Source organism: Chelonia mydas, chromosome 24 (assembly GCF_015237465.2).
Source record: "Chelonia mydas isolate rCheMyd1 chromosome 24, rCheMyd1.pri.v2, whole genome shotgun sequence".
Lineage (NCBI taxonomy): Eukaryota > Metazoa > Chordata > Testudines > Cheloniidae > Chelonia > Chelonia mydas.
Window position 1 is genome coordinate 13,064,263 of NC_051264.2, and position 19,971 is coordinate 13,084,233.

General features: G+C 61.1%; 1 protein-coding gene across 6 annotated transcripts in view; it reads right to left on the bottom strand.

Moving 5' to 3' along the window:
• ARHGAP33 (Rho GTPase activating protein 33) overlaps positions 1–19,971 on the bottom strand; it is a 46,819-nt gene that overhangs the window by 9,719 nt on the left and 17,129 nt on the right. For all 6 annotated transcript variants that reach the window (XM_043534937.1, XM_043534936.1, XM_043534932.1 and 3 more), the window contains 10 exons: positions 17,172–17,238; positions 16,108–16,176; positions 10,755–10,916; positions 10,088–10,190; positions 8,899–9,043; positions 8,546–8,628; positions 7,865–7,972; positions 7,463–7,608; positions 3,449–3,647; positions 3,152–3,249 (listed from right to left, as the gene is read on the bottom strand). In XM_043534937.1, the coding sequence (XP_043390872.1) occupies positions 3,152–3,249; positions 3,449–3,647; positions 7,463–7,608; positions 7,865–7,972; positions 8,546–8,628; positions 8,899–9,043; positions 10,088–10,190; positions 10,755–10,916; positions 16,108–16,176; positions 17,172–17,238 (1,180 nt within the window). The remainder of the gene's footprint in view (positions 1–3,151; positions 3,250–3,448; positions 3,648–7,462; positions 7,609–7,864; positions 7,973–8,545; positions 8,629–8,898; positions 9,044–10,087; positions 10,191–10,754; positions 10,917–16,107; positions 16,177–17,171; positions 17,239–19,971) is intronic.

Consider the following 19,971-nt stretch of genomic DNA (forward strand, 5'->3'; position numbering starts at 1 on the left):
GCCTTGGTACTGCGAGAGGAAGTCTGGGAAAAGTGGGACCTCTAGTGCGGTTGCCATCTAGAGGTCCGAAAGCCTGCCGCACCAAAGCTGCCGTGGCCATGATGGAGCTACCAGGATGCCCTTTGCTTTGTCCCTAGGACCTTGTGAACCGGGAAGGCGTACAGCAGAGCTCCATCCAAGGGCGCAGGAAAGCGTTGGACAGGGAGCAGCCGGCTAGCCCATGAAATGAGCATAACTGCTGACATGTCCTGTTCTGAGTGGCATGAAGAGGTCCACCTGGGGAGTCCCTCACTTGGGGGAGATCGTGCTGACAACCTCCGGGTGGAGTGACCACTCATGGTGAGAGGAGAAGGACCTGCCGAGGAGATCCGCCTGCGCGTTTCGGGCGCCCGGGAAGCGTGAAGCCTTGACATGACCAGTCTACTGCACACAGAAGTCCCACAGGCAAAGAGCCTCTCGACACAGGGCAGATGAGGCCCCGTCTTGCTTATAGAAGAACATTGCTGCTGTATTGTTCGTCAAGATCTGCACCACTCTGCCTCTTAAGATAGGAAGGAATGCATGGCAAGCCGAGCGTATCGCCCTGAGCTCCCTGGCCTTTCTGTGAAGAGAACCAGAGACCTTGGGTACTGCAGCTACCAAGCTGGGCTCCCCACCCCCGATCCGACACATCAGAGACCAACGTTACCGATAGGACTGGTGCTACGAAGGGGACCCCATCCAGAATAGCTCACAGGGCTGGGCACCCAACCAGAGACAACAGGACATTCGACAGAACTGTGACCATTAGTTACAAGTCGTGAGAAGAACGACGCCAGCCACATCTGGACACTGAGCCGCAGCCATGCATGTTGCACCACGTCGGTACACACCACCATTTGAGCCAGCCGCTGGTGGCATACCCGGGTGGCTGGGAGCGGCTGGGCTCAGACATGCCCGGAATTAGGACTCTGGGAGGTAGGCTCTGGCGTGGGAGGAGTCAAGCACTGCTCCTATAAACTCTATTCTCTGAACGGGGGACAGAGTCGACTTCTGGTCATTTAGATGCAGGCCTAGATCCCGACATGTGCTGCATGTGAGCTTGGGATCTGCCTCTGACTAGCCAGTCCTCGAGAGATGGGTAGATTTGAATGCCGCAGCACCTCAGGGAAGTGGCCACCACCACCATGCACTTCGTGAAGACCCTCGGAGCAGAAGAGAGGCTGAAGGGCAGTGCCGTGAACTAGTCGAGGTGCTGTCCCACCACCAAATGGGGGAATCTCCTGTGGCCATGGAAGATAAGAATATGGAAGTGGGCGAACGTTAAGTCGAGAGCAGCGTACCAGCCTCCCGGATCCAGAGAGGGGATGATGGAGGCCAGGGAGACCATGCAGAACTTTGATGTCTTCAGATACCTGTTGAGGCGACACAGGCCTAGGATGGGTCTGAGGCCCCCCTTGGCCTTCGGGATTAGGAAATACCAGAAGTAAAACCCTTTTACCCTCATGTCTAGGGGAAACTCCTGCCCGGCCCGCAGACGTAGGAGGGAATCCCCCTCCTGGATGAGGAGCTGCTCGTGAGAAGGGTCCCTGAAGAGGGACAGGGAACTGGGGTGTGAGGGGGGAATGGAGGAAAACTCCAGGGTGTAGCCAACGGCTACGGTGTTGAGCACCCAGCGGCCTGAGGTGACCTTGGCCCATGCAGGAGAAAGGGAGACAGGTGGTCCCGAAACAAACGGGGAGATGGATCCTGGGAGGAGACGGCAACTCTGGCCTCGGGCACGCCCTCAGAATGCCTGCCGACGGCCTCCTGAGCGGTGCACAGGACCTGGCTGGGCAGCCGAGGGGCTGGGGTGGGGTAGCGGCATTTAAAGCCCCTGGCTCTGCCACTGAGGGCCGGAGAATCTATGCTGCTGGAGTCCCAGGTGTTAGCACCGTGTCTCCCCAGCAATGCCTGCTGGCTGCAGTCCCAGGTGTTAGCACTGTGGTGGCCCCGGTGATGGTGAGCAGTGCTGGGAGGAACCCGGAGCTGGTGGGGCTTGCCGTAGGCAGAGGGACTCAGTGTTGAGTCCGAGCGGGAGGGTTCCGAGGCCCGTCTGAGAGAAGGGCTTGGAGATGAATGGCCCTGTTCTTCCAAGTGTGCCGTGAAGCCCTGACAGATCTGGCATTTCTCTTTGATGTGCGATTCCCCCAGAATCAGACAGCTGGTGCGGGGCTCACTGACCGGCATAGGTCTATGGCAGATGGCTGGGATCCCGGGGAAGGGGGCAAGCCCTTTCACCTTTCCCATTTTTTCCTTATTTTTTTAATTGATTGCTGTTTAATAAATTGTATTTGCTTTGAACTGTTTGTAACAATCAGTGGGTCAGGGAAGTGTCCAGTGCAGAGAGAGCACCCAGAGTGGGGACACCCTAGCCCCTGCCCAAAGTGGGGGGTCGATCCCCCCAGGAATCCTGGGCCCAGCCTTCTTGGGGTTACGAGGACTCTGCCACACAGGAGATGGAAGGGGAGCCCTCGAGGTCAGGCAGGCCTCTGGGTAAAGGGAGTGGGAGCGAGGAGTCAGATCCTTTCGCTAGCCCATTTCACCGGGGTCGTGTATAAGCCAGGAAAGTTCCCCACAATAGCGGGACCATCCCCCACTTACACAACTATCTAACCTAATTATTCACCTAACTAACTACTTCATGATATAGATCCAAATATATCCAACAACTATAAAGTTACACTGCTCGGAGCACTTTGGAATCGCAAAGGGAGACAAGGAACTGAGGCACCCAATATACTGGCGGCATCCCATATACCGGAGCATGGGTGCAGGGCTCCATGGGGCACCAGAGACGGCCCTACGGATACTGCTAAGGGAAAAATCTCCGACACACCTAGCATGGAATGGACATGAGCAAGCACTCGAATTTACACCCCTCGTCCCCACTCCATGGGGCAGGGGGAGAGACAAAGAGAACAGGAGGAAGAGAGATGTGGGGCTGGGAGGTTGGTGTGGAACTGGGGGGAGATTTGTGGGGCAGGGCTGGAAATGGGAGGCTATGTTGGGGGGGGAAGCTGGGAGGCTGCGTGGGTCTGGGGGAAGCTGAGGAGCTGTGTGGGGCAGCAGGGCTGCATAGGGCTGCGTGGGGCAGGAGTCAGGGGGGCTGCGTGGGGCAGGGCTCACTCACCCGTCTGCCCGCCCGGGCGCTGCACTCTCTTGTGGCTGATGGCGGGTGCCCTGCCCAAGGCCAAGAAGGTTTTCCAGCTTCCGCCCCGCGTCTGGCGCCTGTGGAGAGACAGTGTCAGCCCGACCCATGGCCCTGCCAGCCCCATTCCACACACCCCTGAGCCCACCACCTCCTGGGGCCAGATCGGGGCCGGCACCCCCTGGGAGGAAAGGCCCCCATGCCCCATCCCCTGCCCCCCTGAGCTCACCAGCCCCTACCCCAGAGCCAGCAACCCCAGTGTGGGAAAGGCCCCATTACCTGACATGGGGCGAGTCCAGCATGAGGGGTAGCCTCCCCGGGGGACCCCGTCCAGGCTTGGCGTCAGGGCTCTTGGCCTGGCCAGGGGCCGCGTGCTGGGCCTGGGCCTGCGTCCGGGCCTGAGCCTCCTCCAGCGAGAGCAGGCGGGTCGAGGGGCAGCTGCCCAGCAGGGACTTGGGGCGCGGGAGGCAGGAGCGACCTGGGGGACAGGGAGACAGACAGAAGGGGGGTCAGCTGGGCCTGCCCCACAGGAACCTCAGTCCCTCCCTGCAGCACAGCGCCCCCTACTGAGCCCCCGAGCCCCTCTCTGCAGCTCCCCCACCCCACTCCCCACAGCATGGTGCCCTCCGCCTAACCCCTAACCCTGTTTCCTGCAGCACAGCACTCCCTGCTGAGCCCCCCACCCCCGCAGCACAGAACCCCCTACAGCGCAGCACCTCCTGCTGAGCCCCCCACCCCGCTCCCCACAGCACAGCGCCCCCTGCTCCCCTCCCTGCAACACAGCACCCCCTACTCAGCCCTAAGCACTATGGTGCCCCCTAGTGCTAGCAGCAGGACAGGATTTAACACCCTGGCAGGCCGCAGGGATCCCACTTCTCACACCAGTGAGGGCACTGTGAGCCCATGGGGAGAGGGAGAGGCTCAACCCCGCAGAGAAGCAGCAGCGTAGCTGGGCACTGGGAGCTGTTACCTGGGTGAGGGGCAGGCAGCCAGGTGCCAGTGCAGGGCCCATCCCCCTTAGCATGGCCGGGCGCTGGGCTCCGCAGGTCCCAGCTGGTCAGGGGCAGAAGGCAGCTTCCCTGGGATGTGTGTTGGGGGGGTTGCCCCCCCTCACTGCAGCTCACGTCGGCCTCGTGCCCAGCCACTCTATGGGCCCCCCAATTCCACACCCCACTGCATTTGGTCTCAGGATTGTCCATCCCACCTCCCACCACAGGGCTAGCCTGTCTGGGCACCTCCCAGCCTGTCTGGGCATCCTCAGCACACCCCTCCCCAGCCTGTCTTGGCACTGCCCCACCTCAGCACCCCCTTTCCCAGCCTGCCGTGGCACCCCCTAGCCTTCTGTGGTGCCACCCAGCATCCCTCCAGCATGCCTTGGCACCCCCCACCTCAGGCCCCCCACCTGCCTCAGCACCCCCCTCCCCAGCCTGTCTGGGTACCCCTCCACTTCAGCATCCCCCTTCCCTAGCCTACCTCGCTGCCCCCGAGCATGCCTTGGCACCCACTCATCTCAGCACCCCCCTCCCCAGCCTGTCTCAATGCCCCCAGCACCTGCCTCCCCAGTCTGCCTTGGCATCCCCCACTTCAGCAACCCCCCACCCCCACCCCTGCTGGGCTCAGTGTCCCCCCTCATCAGGCGCCGTCAATGTCAGCCCCCCCCAGCAAGTTGTTTCCCCAAGGCGAGCCGCTGGGCGCCAGACACCATGAATCACCAGTGTGGGGCACTGCCAGCTGGGCATTTAATGTTCTCTTGTGCTCAAGAGGAGCCCGTTAAACCCAGGACCTGAGCCCCCCTCCCCGGATGGGCAATGCCCCGCCCTGCCCTGCCCCGCCCAAGCTCTCAGAGCCCACAGGGCCCCATGCAGGGAGAGCCGTGCCGCCCTGCTCCTGCCCCACAATCAGCGACCTGGGCCACTGGGACCCCCCGCCACTGGGCACCTCCCCACCATAGTGTCTGGGATCGATGCTTATCTGGGGATGCAGCTGACTGCACCAGGATTTCAGGGGGTCACGGAGCCACACAGCCCAAGTAGAGGGACATGTGGGCATCAGGGAGGGGGTGGGATGCCAGGGTAGAACGGCCCATGGGTGACAGGGAGGGGGCGGGATACTGGGGTAGAGGGGCCCGTGGGTGGCAGGGAGGGGGTGGGATACCGGGGTAGATGGCCCACGGGCAGCAGGGAGGGGGTGGGATATCGGGGTAGAGGGGCCCGTGGGTGGCAGGGAGGGGGTGGGATACTGGGGTAGAGGGGCCCGTGGCTGGCAGGGAGGGGGTGGGATACTGGGGTAGATGGCCCACGGGCGGCAGGGAGGGGGTGGGATATCGGGGTAGAGGGGCCCGTGGGTGGCAGGGAGGGGGTGGGATACTGGGGTAGATGGCCCACGGGCGGCAGGGAGGGGGTGGGATATTGGGGTAGAGGGGCCTGTGGATGGCAGGGAGGGAGTGGGACACTGGGGTGCATGGGTCCATGAATCTGATCCGGGGCGGGGGGATGACCTCCCCACCCCCTCAGTCCCCCTGTGCCTCCAGGACACCCTCCACCCCGTCTTGCTGCGTCTCCGGCTCCCTCTGGGCCTTGCTCAGGGCTTCGGGCAGGGTGAGCAGCCGGCCGGTCTTGGGGGGCCAGGCCAGCTTCCGGGACACCGGCTGGGGGGCTGGAGAGAGAACAGGGTTAGAGGGTGGCCTGGGGGGGCAGCATGCCAGAGCCCAGGGGCACCCCCATGCCCAGAGCAGGGCCCCCTCTCCCTGGGCCTGGGACCCTGACACACAGCAGGGGAGCGGGAGGCTAGCCCCCAGGCCAGGGACTGGGAGGTAGCTGCTGAGAACAGACCAGCTTGCTACACAGGAAGCAAAGCATGGGGGGGGGGGTGGCACTGGCTGCCTTACTAGCTCCCCATTCCTCACTGCCTCCAGACTTCTCCCAGTGGCCCATTGCCTCCCACCCCTCCAAACCCCACTGCCCCCAGCCTTTCCCAGTGTGATGAAGTGGGAATGTTCTTAATGTTCTCTCTGAAAACTGTGGTGTGCCTCAGTTTCCCCTGTGTTACTCGAGTATCTCGGTGGTGGGATAAGGGGAGTATCTAGGTGGTGGGATAAGTGATTGTTGCCGAGACCCCTACAGGGCAGGTGTGACTGCTGGTGGGCTGCAGAGAACGACACGGTGTATCCTGGCAACTGATGGCCAGGCCCCCTCCTCTGCAAGAACCAGCCAGAGGTGCTGGTGCAGACCAGGGGACCTGCTGGCCCAGGAAAGAGACAAAGGAAGGAGGAGGGGCAGTGGGCAGCTGAAAGGGTCAGTCTCCTGGTTTGGGACTGGGGGCAGGGCAGAGCCCAGGGCTCTCAGCCTCCCCCTCACCCCCCCAGATGGACTCTGTTGAAAGTTCCTGATTTCTGTGCTAACAAGCTCTGTCCTACGCTGTGTTCCCCACGACTAATAACCCTCCTGTGTCACACTCTGGCTGAGTCCCTGTGACTGCGGAGTGGGGGTGCAGGGCCCTTTGAAGGAGGTGAGGGTCCCCAGGTGTCCCTTCCAGGTGGACTCACTGCAGGGAGCTCAAACCCCACTGCCCCCAAACTGCCCCCATCACCCCAAACCCCACTGTCCCCAGCCTCCCCAATGCCCCTCCACCCCTCCAAACCCCACTGTTGCCAACCTTCCCCAGCTCCCCCTACCCCTACCTCTCACAATCCCTCAGGTGCCTCATCCATCCTTTGCTGCCCCCATCCCCCCGAGCCCCTCCCTGTGAGACCCCCAAGGACACAAGACGGCAAGACGGCACGAAGCGCAGAGCAGGGTCTGGGGCAGGGTGAGGGAAGGAGACCACCCCCCAAATCCTGCTCGTGGCCCTCCCCCACCCAGGCATCCCACCCAATGCCACTGGGGGCAGGTCCCCACCCTCAGAGCAGCAGCCCCCCCCCAGCCCCCCCCCAACCCCGCTGCTGGGGGCCAAGGGACAGGTCCCAGTGGGCGGTGCCCAGCAGTGCAGCATCACAAACAAGGCAGCAAAGATCCCAGCCTCCTCTAGGGCAGAGCCTGCCCCCACCCCCCCCAGCTCAGCAGCCAGCCAGTCTCTGTATGCCCCCCACCGAGCACCTTGCTACACCCTGCATGCCCAGAGCCACGCCATGCTGCCCCCCAGCCTGTGCTGTCCCCTTCCCCACGCTGCTCCCCCCGGCTGCCCTCTCCACATTGTCCACCCCACACTGTCCCTCCATGCTGCCCCCTGCACTGACTCACACGGCCGCCCGTGCCCTCCCCGCATCATCCCCCAAGGCCCCCCCGCATGCCCCACCTGCGCTGTCCTTGCCGATGGAGGTGAACTTGTCGCTGAACAGCACCTGGACGTGGCTGAGCAGGAACTCGACCACTACGGACTGGACCCGCACCTCGTGGAAGGCCTCCGCCCCGCTCAGCCCCACGGCCTCCAGCTCCAGGGACCTGGGAGGCAGAGGGGCGCTCAGCGGAGCAGGCTGGGGGATTGGAGCCGGCGCCGGGGGGGGTGGGGGGGGCGGGGGGCGGCTGGTGGGAAGCACTCAGTGGAGCAGGTTGGGGGGATTGTAGGTGGGGTATGGGCAGGGGAGCCAGAAGGGAGCTAGAGGGGGGTCAGAGGGGCAATTACCGGAGCAGGTTGGGGGGATGGTAGCTGGTGCGGGGGACTGGCAGGGGGGCCAGAGGGAGGCCAGGGGGCACTTACCGGAGCAGGTTGGGGGCCCACACGATGGCCAGGTTCTTGACGTGCATGCTGGTGTCTGGGCTGTGCGTGGCTACCCGCGCCAGGTGCCGCAGCAGGAACTCCAGGGTCCTGAGGGGGCCGGCAGCTGGTGAGGGGGACCCGACCCCAGCCTGCCCTCCAATTACCCACAATCCCACAGGGCCCTGACCCCCTCCAACTGTTATCCACACCTCTTGGGGTCCCCCAGCCCTCAACCACTACCCAGCCGTCACCCACAGCCCTGCTGGGCACTAAGCCCTGCCCCAGTCGTCACCCACGGCCCCATGGGGCCCCGACCCTACCAGTCATCACCCACCCACCTCCAGCTGTCACCCACAGTGCTGCGGAGCCCTGACCTCCCCCCCACAGCCATCACCCATGGCCCCGAGCCCCCAGCTGTCACCCAAGACCCCATGGGGCCCTGACCCCCCCCCCAGCCAACACCCACCACCGCAACCCCCCCAGCTGTCACCCACGGCCCTGCAGGGCCCCGACATCCCCACCCAGCCATCACCCACTACCCCGACTCCCCCAGCTGTCACCCACGGGTCTGCAGGGCCCCGACATCCCCACCCAGCCATCATGCACTACCCCGACCCCCCCCGCTGTCACCCACGGGTCTGCGGGGCACCGACCCCCTCCACGGCCCTGTGGGGTGGGTACCTGTAGTGGGGCGGGGGCAGCTGCTGGATGACGTCATGCACCCGCACCAGGCGCTCCTCCTCGCTGGGCACCGCCATGGCCTCCTGCAGGGCAAATGGGCTGTTATCTGGGGGGGGGCCTCAGGTGTTAACACGGGGGTGGGAGGTTGGGGGGCAGGTAATGCAGGGTAGGGAAATTGGGGGGCAGGTGGGGGGCAGCCCCGGGCTCACCACGAACTTGTGGTAGAGCTGGTAGGTGAGCAGCGGGTTGGGGTTCAGGCGTTAACGCAGGGGGATGCGGGGGTGGGAGGTTGGGGGGCAGGGAATGCAGGGGTAGGGGAGTTGGGGGGCAGGCGGGCGGCATCCCGGGCTCACCGCGAACTTGTGGTAGAGCTGGTATGTGAGCAGCGGGTTGGGCAGCTCGCGGAAGTACAGCTTGCACAGGGAGCTCACGCAGTGGATGTCCTGCAGGTAGGTCGCCCGGCCCAGCTCTGGCACCCGCTCGCTGTCGAACTCGTGCCTGGTGGAAGGGGAGAGCGGGTATGGGCGGGCCAGCGTCTGCCCCCAACCCCTGCCCCCTAACCCAGCCACCCAACCCTGCCCCCCAACTCTGCTCTCCCGTGCCCTGCCCCCTACACCCTGCCCCCAATCCCTCCCCCCAACCCTGCCCTCCTGTGCCCTGCCCGCTATACCCTGTGCCCTACAGTCTGCCCCCAAACCCTGCAGCCCTGCCTCCTAACCCAGCCACCCAATCCTGCTCCTTACACTCTGCCCCCCAACCCTGCCCTCTAACCTTGCGCTCCCCCATGCCCTGCCCCCTACACCCTACAGTCTGCCCCCGTGCCCTACAGTCTGCCCCCAAACCCTGCCGCCCTGCCTTCTAACCCAGCCACCCAATCCTGCTCCTTACACTCTGCCCCCCAACCCCACCCCCCAACCCTGCCCTCCCATGCCCTGCCCCCTACACCCTACACTTTGCCCCTGTGCCCTACAGTCTGACCCCAAACCCTGCCTCCTAACCCAGCCACCCAATCCTGCTCCTTACACTCTGCCCCCCAACCCCACCCCCTAACCCTGCCCTCTAACCCTGCTCTCCCATGCCCTGCCCCCTACACTCTGCCCCCATGCCCTACAGTCTGCCCCCAAACCCTGCTGCCCTGCCTCCTAACCCAGCCACCCAATCCTGCTCCTTACACTCTGCCCCCCAACGCTGCGCTCTAACCCTGCTCTCCCATGCCCTGCCCCCTACACTCTGCTCCCCTCTGCCCTACAGTCAGCCCCCAATCCTGCCGCCCTACCTCCTAAGCCAGCTCCCCCTGGGCCCAGCCCCCTAACTCTTCTCCCTGCACCCTTCTTCCCTTGCCCTGCCCCTTCACCTTACCCCCTAACCCTGGGGGCCAGTCTGGTACCACCCCACACAGTGCCCTGAACCCCCCAACCCTTCCCTGCCTATCGCTGTGCCCTGCGCCTGTCCTGTGCCCAAATCCCCCCGCTGCCTGCCACTCCCCTGTGCCCCCCGTCCTGTGCCCGCCCCACTAGGCACCCCCAGCTCCCTGGGCCCCACCGCAGCTTCTGGATGTTGGAGGCGACGCCCGAGAGGCGATAGATCCCGTCCACCAGGCCATGCTTCTCAATGAACTCCGAGCAGCAGCGCAGGACCTGGGGAACTGCAGGAGGCACGAGGTAAGCAGATGTCATGGGAACGGACGGCGGCACCAAGACCTCCAGCGCCAGGCTGGGAGGGGGCGGCGGGGGGGCAGCATAGCTGGGGGATGGGATGCGGCACCCTGTAGCGCCAGGCCAGGAGATGGGTCGTGGCCAGGGCGCACCGGGGGGGGATGGGAGGCAGTGCCCCGTAGTGCCAGGCTTAGAGACGGGGTGCAGCCAGGATACGGGGTGCAGCCGGGGGGATGGGAGGCAGCACCCCATAGTGCCATGCCAGGAGATGGGGCACGGATGGAGGATGGGGCGTGGTCAGGGGGAATGGGAGGCAGCGCCCCATAGCGCCAGGCTGTGGGAGGGGTGTGGGCAGGGGGATGGGAGGCAGCACCCCATAGCAACAGGCTGGGAGACGGGGTACAGCCAGGGGGATTGGAGGAAATGCCCCATAACGCCGGGCAGGGAGCCAAGATCCGGCTGGGGGGATGGGAGACAATCCCTCACAGCACAAGGCCGGGAGAAGCAGCACGGCAGGGGGATGGAGATAACGCCCTGTGTGCCAGGGGTCTCACCGTCGTGCCCCGAGTTCAGGAGATGCTCCCCCAGGTCGCAGCCGAAGACACGCTCACGCAGGATCCCACGCTGCTTCAGTCGCTGCTTGCTGGGCCGCGACTTTATGAAGGTGCGAAGGAAACCGAGGAGCTTCCCGTGCTTCTTACACACTGTGTCACGAACTGGGAACAGCCGCACATAACACTGCATGGGGACAGCTCGCCCGGCACCGGGACACAGCCACCTCTGTGGCGGGGCAGCTGGGAACAGCCGCACATAACACTGCACGGGGACAGCTCGCCCGGCACTGGGACACAGCCACCTCTGGGGCGGGGCAGCCAGAAATAGTGGCACATAACACTGCATGGGGACAGCTCGTCCAGCACTGGGATGCAGCCACCTCTGTGACGGGGCAGCCAGGAACAGCCGCACATAACACCTCACGAGTATGGTTCACCTGGCCCTGGGACGCAGCCACATTTGGGGTAGGGCGGACAGTAACAGCCACACATAACACCACGTGGGGACGGCTCGCTCGGTGCTTGGACATAGCCACTTCTGGGGTGGGGCAGCTGGGAACAGTGGCACATAGCACTACACAGGAACAGATCTCTTGCTCCTGGGACGCAGCCACCTCTGGGGCGGGGCACCCTGGAACAGCCGCACATAATACTACACAGGGACAGCTCGTCCGGCGCTGGGATGCAGCCACCTCTGGGGCAGGGCAGCCAGGAACAGCCGCACATAACACCACACAGGGACAGCTCACCCAGTAATGGGACGCAGCCACCCCTGAGGCGAGGCAGAGGGGAACAGCCACACATAACCACAACACGAGGATGGTTCGCTTGGCCCTGAGACGCAGCCACCTTTGGGGCAGGGCAGCTGGGAACAGCCGCACATAAACCTGCATGGGGACGCAGCCACCTCTGGGGCGGGGCAGTCACGAAGAGCCACACATAATACCATATGGGGACAGCTCGCTCGGTACTGAGATACAGCCATGTCTGGGGCAGGGCAGGTGGGAACAGCGGCATATAATGCTGCATGGGGACATATTGCTACGTGCTACCCCGAGGCAGTGGCCTTGTCCTCTATCTAGGCAAACACCGTGGCAGACACACTGCTGACCATTTTCAGCAGAGTGGAGTTCCCCAAGTGGGTCCTTACAGACCAGGGGTCCAACTTCATGTCAACCCTGCTCCAGTGCTTGTGGGAGCAGTGTGGGGTCCGGCACTTCTGGGCCTCGGCGTATAACCCTCAGTCCAATGGGCTGGTGGAGAGGTTCAATGGGACCCTAAAGATGATGCTGAAAACCTTTATGGACCAGCAGCCAGAGGACTGGGACAAGTATTTACCCCACCTGCTGTTTGCACACAGGGAAATGCCCCAGGAAGCCATGGGGTTTTCCCCATTCGAGTTGCTGTATGGGAGGAGAGTGAGGGGAGCCCGGACTTGATGAGGGACGAGTGGGAGGGGAAGGCCTCCCCCGATGGAGAATCAGTGGTGGAGTATGTACTGACCTTCTGGGAAAGGCTCGTGGAGCTTATGGGCTTGGCCAGGGGAAACCTAGCCAGGGCACAGAGGAAACAGAAGGTCTGGTACGACCACTCAGCACATGCCCGCTCCTATGGTACCGGGGACCAGGTGATGCTTCTCATCCCCATGAGGAAGAACGATCTGCAAGCTGCCTGGTCATCAGACAGGTAAACGAGGTGAACTGTGTAGAGAAACTGTCCACCGGGTGCTGCATTCATACCCCGTCCCCTGTGTGCCCCCAAACTCCAACCGGCCTGGGCTCACTAACCTGGCTGTTCACCAGATGGAGATGGGAGCCAACCCCCCCATCAGGTGTTCCCCATTCAGGATCTCTGAGAAAGCAGCCCAGGACTTGGAGAGACAGGTCGGAGACATGCTGGATTTAGGGGTGATCCAGCCATCCTCCAGCCCCTGAGCCTCTCCCATAGTGCTGGTCCCCAAGAAGGACGGATCAATCTGGTTTTGTGTGGACTATCGGAAGCTCAATGCTATCACCATGTCCAATGCCTACCCCATGCCTAGGACCGATGAGATCCTTGACAAGTTGTGGGGTGCCCGGTACCTCACTACTATGGATCTCACCAAAGGCTACTGGCAGGTGCCTTTGGACCCAGCGGCCAGGGCAAAGTCTGCCTTTACCTCCCCCACCCCCCACCCCCGGGCTCTTTGAGTTCCTGGTCCTGCCTTTTGGCCTCAAGGGGGCACCTGCCACCTTCCAGGGCCTGGTGGATCAGTTACTAAGGGGGATGGAGGACTTTGCTCTAGCCCAGTGCTTCTCAAGCTCTCTGATGTGGGGGACCAGCAATTTTTTCCCCCAACGTGCGCGCAGACCAGCAGCCGATGGCTCGCGGACTGGCACTGGTCCGCGGAGCACCACTTTGAGTAGCACTGCTCTAGCGTATATTGATGATATCTGTGTCTTTAGCCAGACCTGGGAGGACCACGTGTCCCAAGTGAAGAGGGTGCTGGGTCGCCTCCAGGATGCAGGGCTGACCATAAAAGCTGGAAAGTGCAAGGTGGGGATGGCAGAGGTGTCATACCTGGGCCACAAGGTGGGGAGCAGCCACCTGAAGCTGGAGCTGGCCAAAGTGGAGGCAATGAAAGATTGGTCTGCTCCACAGACTAAGAAGCAGGTCCAGGCTTTCATTGGGATGGTGGGGTACTACTGGAGGTTTGTGCCCTACTTTAGCTCCCTGGCAGCTCCCCTCACGGAGCTTTGTAGGAAGGGGAAGCTGGATAAGATGGTCTGGACCAAGCAGTGCCAGAGGGCTCTCTGTGCGCTGAAGGGGGCACTTATCCAAAGCCCGGTGCTGGTAAACCCAGATTTTAACAAACTCTTCCTGGTGTTCACCAACGCCTCAGACACCGGGCTGGGTGCGGTGCTGATGCAAACTCATACTAAGGGGGAGAGATACCCCATTGTGTACCTGAGCAAGAAGCTGCTGCCCTATGCAACACTATGCGGCCATAGAGAAGGAACGCCTGGCCATGGTGTGGGCCCTTAAAAAGCTGAAGCCGTATCAATTTGGGTGGCACTTTACTGTTTACACTGACCATTCACCCCTGATGTGGCTGCACCTAATGAAAGGGGCTAATGCCAAGCTGCTGAGATGGGGCCTTCTCCTCCAGGGTTATGACATGGAGGTAGTGTGTGGGGGGGGAGTGCCAATGTTATAGCCCATGCTTTATCATGGGGCGGGGGCCCTGAACTTCCCCAGGTCACTGGCTAAGTGACCCCGCTCAGTTCAGACTCGAAGGGGGGAGAGATGTGACTAAGTGGGGGATTTTCGTGGTTTTTTCAATGGTTTGCATGCACAGGGGGTGGGACTCAGTTTCCCTGGGCATTACTGGTTTAACGAGGTGGTGGGAGAGGGAGTTTGTTGTTACAGAGGATCAGCGACAGAACTTGGGACCTCGGCCAATGGCCGGGAGAATGGGTACCCCAGATACTGGTGACCTGGTGACCGGGATGCCCAGCTCAGATGCCATAGCTGGTGGGCTGTGCAAAGTGGACCCTGGTCAGCTGACCAGCCAGAGGGGTACAAAGCAGGGCTGAGAGGAGAGGAGCCCCAGGCGACCCTATTTACCTGGACAAAAGACAAAAGACAGAGGCGGGGCTTGGGGGCAGGTGATATCGGATGCCCAGCTGGAAGGAGGGGTTCTCTGGGCTGGCAGTGGAGAGCAGGCAGAGCCCCCCTGGATGCAGGGAAGGCTTAGATGTGCTGTGCTGGGGGAGGCCAGGCCTGAGGGCCCTGAGAGTTTCCTCTGCTGGGATCAGATGCTCAATAAACCCTCCTGTGTTACACTGGCTGAGAGTCGCTCCGATCTAGAGAACAGGGGGGCATTACTCCCTCTGGGCACGGAGGTCCCGGGGGTCCAGAGCGAATGGACTCCCTGAGGGGGCCCACGGAAAGAGACAGGCGTGCTAAGGCTCAGAGGTGCGGTTCCAGGATGTGGAGGGGCTTAACCCCCAAGACAGAGTGGACCCCCGAGAAGGGCTGTCTCACTGAACGGGGTTCCCCCCAGGGACCGTACAGGGCCAAGAGTGGGTACGACCTGGGAGTCTGTGACAATCACCACATTGGAACAGCTCGCCCGGCATCGGTATGCAGACACCTCTGGGGCGGGGCAGCTAGGAACAGCATCACATGCCACCACTTGAGGACAGCTCGTCTGGCCACCTCTGGGGCGGGGCAACAAGGACAGCAGCAAATAACACCACGCGGGGACAGCTTGCCTGGCACTGGGACGCAGCCACCTCTGGGTTGGGGCATCTGGGAACAGCCGCACGTAACACCTCACAGGGAGAGCTTGCCCACTGCTGGGATGCAGCCTCCTCTGGAGCAAGGCAGCCAGGAACAGCCGCACATACCACCACACGGGTACAGCTCGGCTGGTGCTGGGAGGCAGCCAAGCTCCCTGCACCCAGCCCACCTCACCTCCTCCTCCTCCGTCTCTGCCTCCTCCCCTGAACGCACCGCATCCCTGCTCCTTCAACTATCTCCCAGTGCTTGCCACCACCAAACAGCTGTAGCAAGCTCTGGGAGGGAGGGGGGAGGAGGGGAACGTGGCACGCTCAGGGGAGGAGGCAGGGAAGAGGCGGAGCCGGGGTGGGGATTTGGGGAAGGGGTTGGAATGGGGGCGGGAGGGGGCAGGGCTGGGGTGGAATTGGGGGGGGGACTGGGGGCAGAAGGGGGTCGAGCACCCACCGGCACCAGTAGAAGTCAGCGCCTATGGGGCGGGGCATCCAGAAACAGCTGCACATAGCACCACATGGGGACGGCTCGCCCAGTGCTGGGACGCAGCCACCTCTGGAGTGGGGCTCCCGGAAACAACTGCACATAACACCTCACAGGGACTGTTCGCCTGGCGCTGGGATACAGCCCCCTCTGGAGTGGGGTAGCCAGCAAAACCCGCACATAACGCTACACGGGGACAGCTTGCCCAGCGTTAGGACACAGCCACCTCTGGGGCGGAGCAGTCGGGAACAGCCGCACAGAAACCCGCACAGGGACGTTTCGCCTAGCACTGGGACACAGCCACCTCTCGGGCATAGCAGACAGGAACAGTTACACATAACACCACACGGGGACAGCTCACCCAGCGCTGGGACGCAGCCATTTCTGGGGTAGGGCGGACAGGAACAGCCACACAACACCACATGGGGACGGCTCTTTCTGTGCTGGGACAAAGCCACCTCTGGGGCGGGGCAAGTGGAAACAGCTGTATATAATGCCGCGTGGGGACAGCTTGCCCAGCGCTGGGATGCAGAACGTTATTGTAGTGTTTCCCCCTGCCTCCCTTGTTTAGGCCCCCTATACCAGCTGTACTTACCCAACGTGGGGGAGAGGGGTCCCTGAGGCGTGAGGACCCCAGGGATGCTGGTGCCCATCCCGTCTGTGTCTGTTGGGGAGAATAGAGGGGAAGAAAAGGGGTTGGGATGGTGGAGACAGAGCCCCCCCCCCTCCCCCGATAAGGGTCACCCTGGGTCGCCCCTCCATGGAGCAGACATGGCCCGGCCCTGCTGAGCACCAGAACCCAAGACGTGTTGCAGGGTGCCAGAAAGACCCTGGAGTCCTTGGGGAGACCCCAGCTAGGGGGAAAAGGATGACCCCATATACCAACACCCCTTTACCCAATCCCTGAATCCCATCCGCTCTGCACCCTGACACCCCAGTGCCCCCTGCCCCACTGCTGTATCCCATTCCCTCCATAACCCACAACCCTGACTACACGCCTACACCCTGTCCCCTCCATACCCCAAAACCCCCTTACCCCACCCCTGCACCCCATCCCCTCCGTACTCTGACACCCCAGTGCCCCCTAACCCCTGTCCCCTCCACACCCCCACATCCTCTGCCACACCCCTACAACCCAAACCCCCGGACACCCTTTCACCCCCTTACCACACCGCACAACCCATCCCCTCTGTACCCTGACACCCCAGCACCCCCAACCCAATCCCCTCCATACCCCCATAACCCATCACCCCCTGCCCCACCCCTACACCCCGTTCCCCCACACTCCCTGCCCTACCCCTACACCCCATCCCCTCCGTGCGCCCACACCCCAGTACCCTTTGCCCAACCTCTACACCCTGTCCCCCCACACTCCTGCCCTACCCCTACACCCCATCCCCTCCGTGCCCCCAAACCCCAGCACCCCTTACCCGCCTCCTCTGTACCTCACAATCCAGCACCCCTTACCCCACCCCCTCCTTACCCCAACACACCATCTCCTCCCAACTCCCTGCCCCCACCACAGCTTCCCAATATCCCCCATACACCTGCACCCCTCACCCTGTCTCCCTCTAAACACCCTGCCCCCTACCCCCCCAAGTCGCCAAGGCCACCTTTCTGTGGAGGAGCAGCACCCCAGCTGTGGGGCCCAGGCATCACCTGCTTTGAGCCCTAGCGCCAGGCGGTCCGGGAAGAGCTCAACACACTCGCTGGGGAAGAAGCCAACCTGGCGAGACAGACAGATGGAGTCAGGGTCCACTGCCCCACCCCCAATAGCTGAACATGGGGGTGTGATGTATTGACATGAACTGTGACTGTATAGATCATTGTTGCAACCAATGTCCTATAGTGGCACCAAATCTTGTACAAAGGAGGTCAAGCAAGGTGTCTATGAAAAGGTTATGATCTGCTGGTTATGATTATGCTGTCTATATGCATGTATCATTTTTTAATTTAAAGTTATAAGTATTGGCTCTATACTGTCTGTATTTCAAACTTGTGCTATGCTTCTGGGTGACACCCCAGACAGTGTGGCGTCAGCACTGCCTAGCCTGCTTGATGGCCCATTATGGACCATCAGCTATACAACTGACCCATTGAGAGAAGGCGGATACACCTTAGGACTCAGCAAGGCAGCAGGGACCTGCCTATGGAGAGAACTCTGAGGCTTTCAAGCCGTGTGCTGGCCAGCTTGAGTTTAAAACAAAGGAAGCACAGGCCGCATGGTAAGGGACTAGAAAAGGCAGCTGCATCTTCTCCATCTTGTCTTCAATCCTGTTTCTTATCTCTGGAGGAACTGTGCTACAAACTGAAGCTCTGAACAAAGGACTGAATGACCCATCCCAGCTGTGGATGTTCTCCAGAGACTTGATTTGAACCTGCAGCTTATTCCATCACTGCTACAAGCCTGAACCAAGAACTTTGCCATTACTGTGTGTAATTGATTTCTTTAACGAATTTTAACTCTCATCTATATTTCTTTCTTTTTATGAATAAACCTTTAGATTCTAAAGGATTGGCAACAGCGTGATTTGTGGGTAAGATCTGACTTGTATATTGACCTGGGTCTGGGGCTTGGTCCTTTGGGATCGGGAGAACCTTTTTTTGGTTACTGGGGTATTGGTTTTCGTAACCATTTGTCCCCACAACGAGGGGCACTGGTGGTGATACTGAGAAACTAGAGTGTCTGAGGGAATTGCTTGTGTGACTTCTGGTTAGCCAGTGCAGTGAAACCAAAGTCCTCTCTGTTTGGCTGGTTTGGTGTGCCTTAGTAGTGAAGGAACCTCCAGCCTCGGGCTGTGACTGCCCTGCTCTAAGCAATTTGTTCTGAATTGATACTCTCAGTGTGTCCTGCCAAAGGCTGCTTTGTTACAGGGGGATCCCCACACGCTACCCCAAGGAGGACACCCACCCGTCCCGTGTGGTGAATTCCTGCCCCACCCCCCGGATGGCATGGGGATCTGTCCATGTGACATGATGAAGGCCACTGGACCCGATGAACCCCAGGGCTGAATCTGGAGCAGCCAAAGGTGTGAACTCAAGGTGCATTCCTTAAACTGAATTAAGCCCCTGGGTGGGTGCTTAGCTTCCCAATGGCAGCAGTTCTTCCTAATCCACTTCCAAAGGGAGTGACGCTCACCCAGCCGCTGCCCACTCCCATTCGGAAGGAAAACGTTGTGACGAAGTGGGGTTTTCCTCCTTGTTACATTGTACATGAGCCTGTGGGAGTCTTACTGTTTTGCATGAATATTGTGTGTGCCTCAGTTTCCCTGTGTGCTGCACCAATGCCTCGGTAGTGGGAATAAGGGTGTGTGACTTTTGCTGAGACCTTGGAGCAGGTGAGGCGGCTCCAGCTGCCTGCACATATGCTACGGCTGCATAATTTGAGGCCCAGGAGAGGGGTGTGACCAGGGGACACATTGCCCGGGAAGCGAGACAAAGACCAGGAGGGAGGGCTACAGGGGTGTCGGAGGTCAGGTCTCTGGTAGCTGGGCAGTCAGCTTTGGAGGACTTGGAGATGGGGGAGTCCAGGGCATCCGGCCCGGGGTCCCCCCAAAATAGACTTTGCTGAAAGTCACTGATTCCTGTGCTAACAAACTCTGTTCTTTGCTGTGTTCCTGTCGACTAATAAGCCTTCTGTTTTACTCACTGGTTGAGAGTCACTGCTGCAGCGTGGGGGTGCAGGGCCCTCTGACTTCCCCAGGGGCCCCGTCCAGCTGGACTCGCCAAAGGGAAGTGTATGGTATGAACAGGGATGCTGCATGCTCTGAGGTCAGACCAGGAAGGCCATAGCCAAAGAGGCTCCTTGCTGTGGGCAGTGTGCCCTGAGGGGAGTCACGCCACCCCAGAGTCCTGACTGGCTTCATACAGAGCAGGTCCGGCACATCGGGCCTGTGACTCCGTCACAACGTCCACACCGCCATTTAACTAGTCCACTTTAACATCCAATCTGGATTAACCTACCACCAGTGAATCCAGATTAACGCACCAATCGCAAATCTGGATTTCTTTCCTAATCCATTTTCCTGGCAAATCTGGATTAACCAAACTAGAGTGAATCTATACTACCCCACCAACAGCAAATCTGGATTTCCTGTCCTGATCCACTTTAATAATGAATCTGTATTGAACCATCACCAGTGAATCCAGATTTCCTTTCCTAAACCACTTTAACTGCAAATTCGGATTAACCTAAGAACAGCAAATCCAAATTAACCCACCAACACTAAATCCGAATTAACCCTCCACCCGTGAATCTGGATGCCCGTTCCTGCATGTCAATGGCTATGACACACCCTCTGCCCCCAGAACCCCCTGGTGTAGATGCAGCCTACGCCAACAGAGGCTCTTCTGCAGGCGCATACATACACACCCAGCACGGCACACCGATGGAAGCCCTCCTCTGTCGACACAGTTGGGTCTGCTCTGCTCTGGCCTGGGATGGGGAGGTCTGACACCC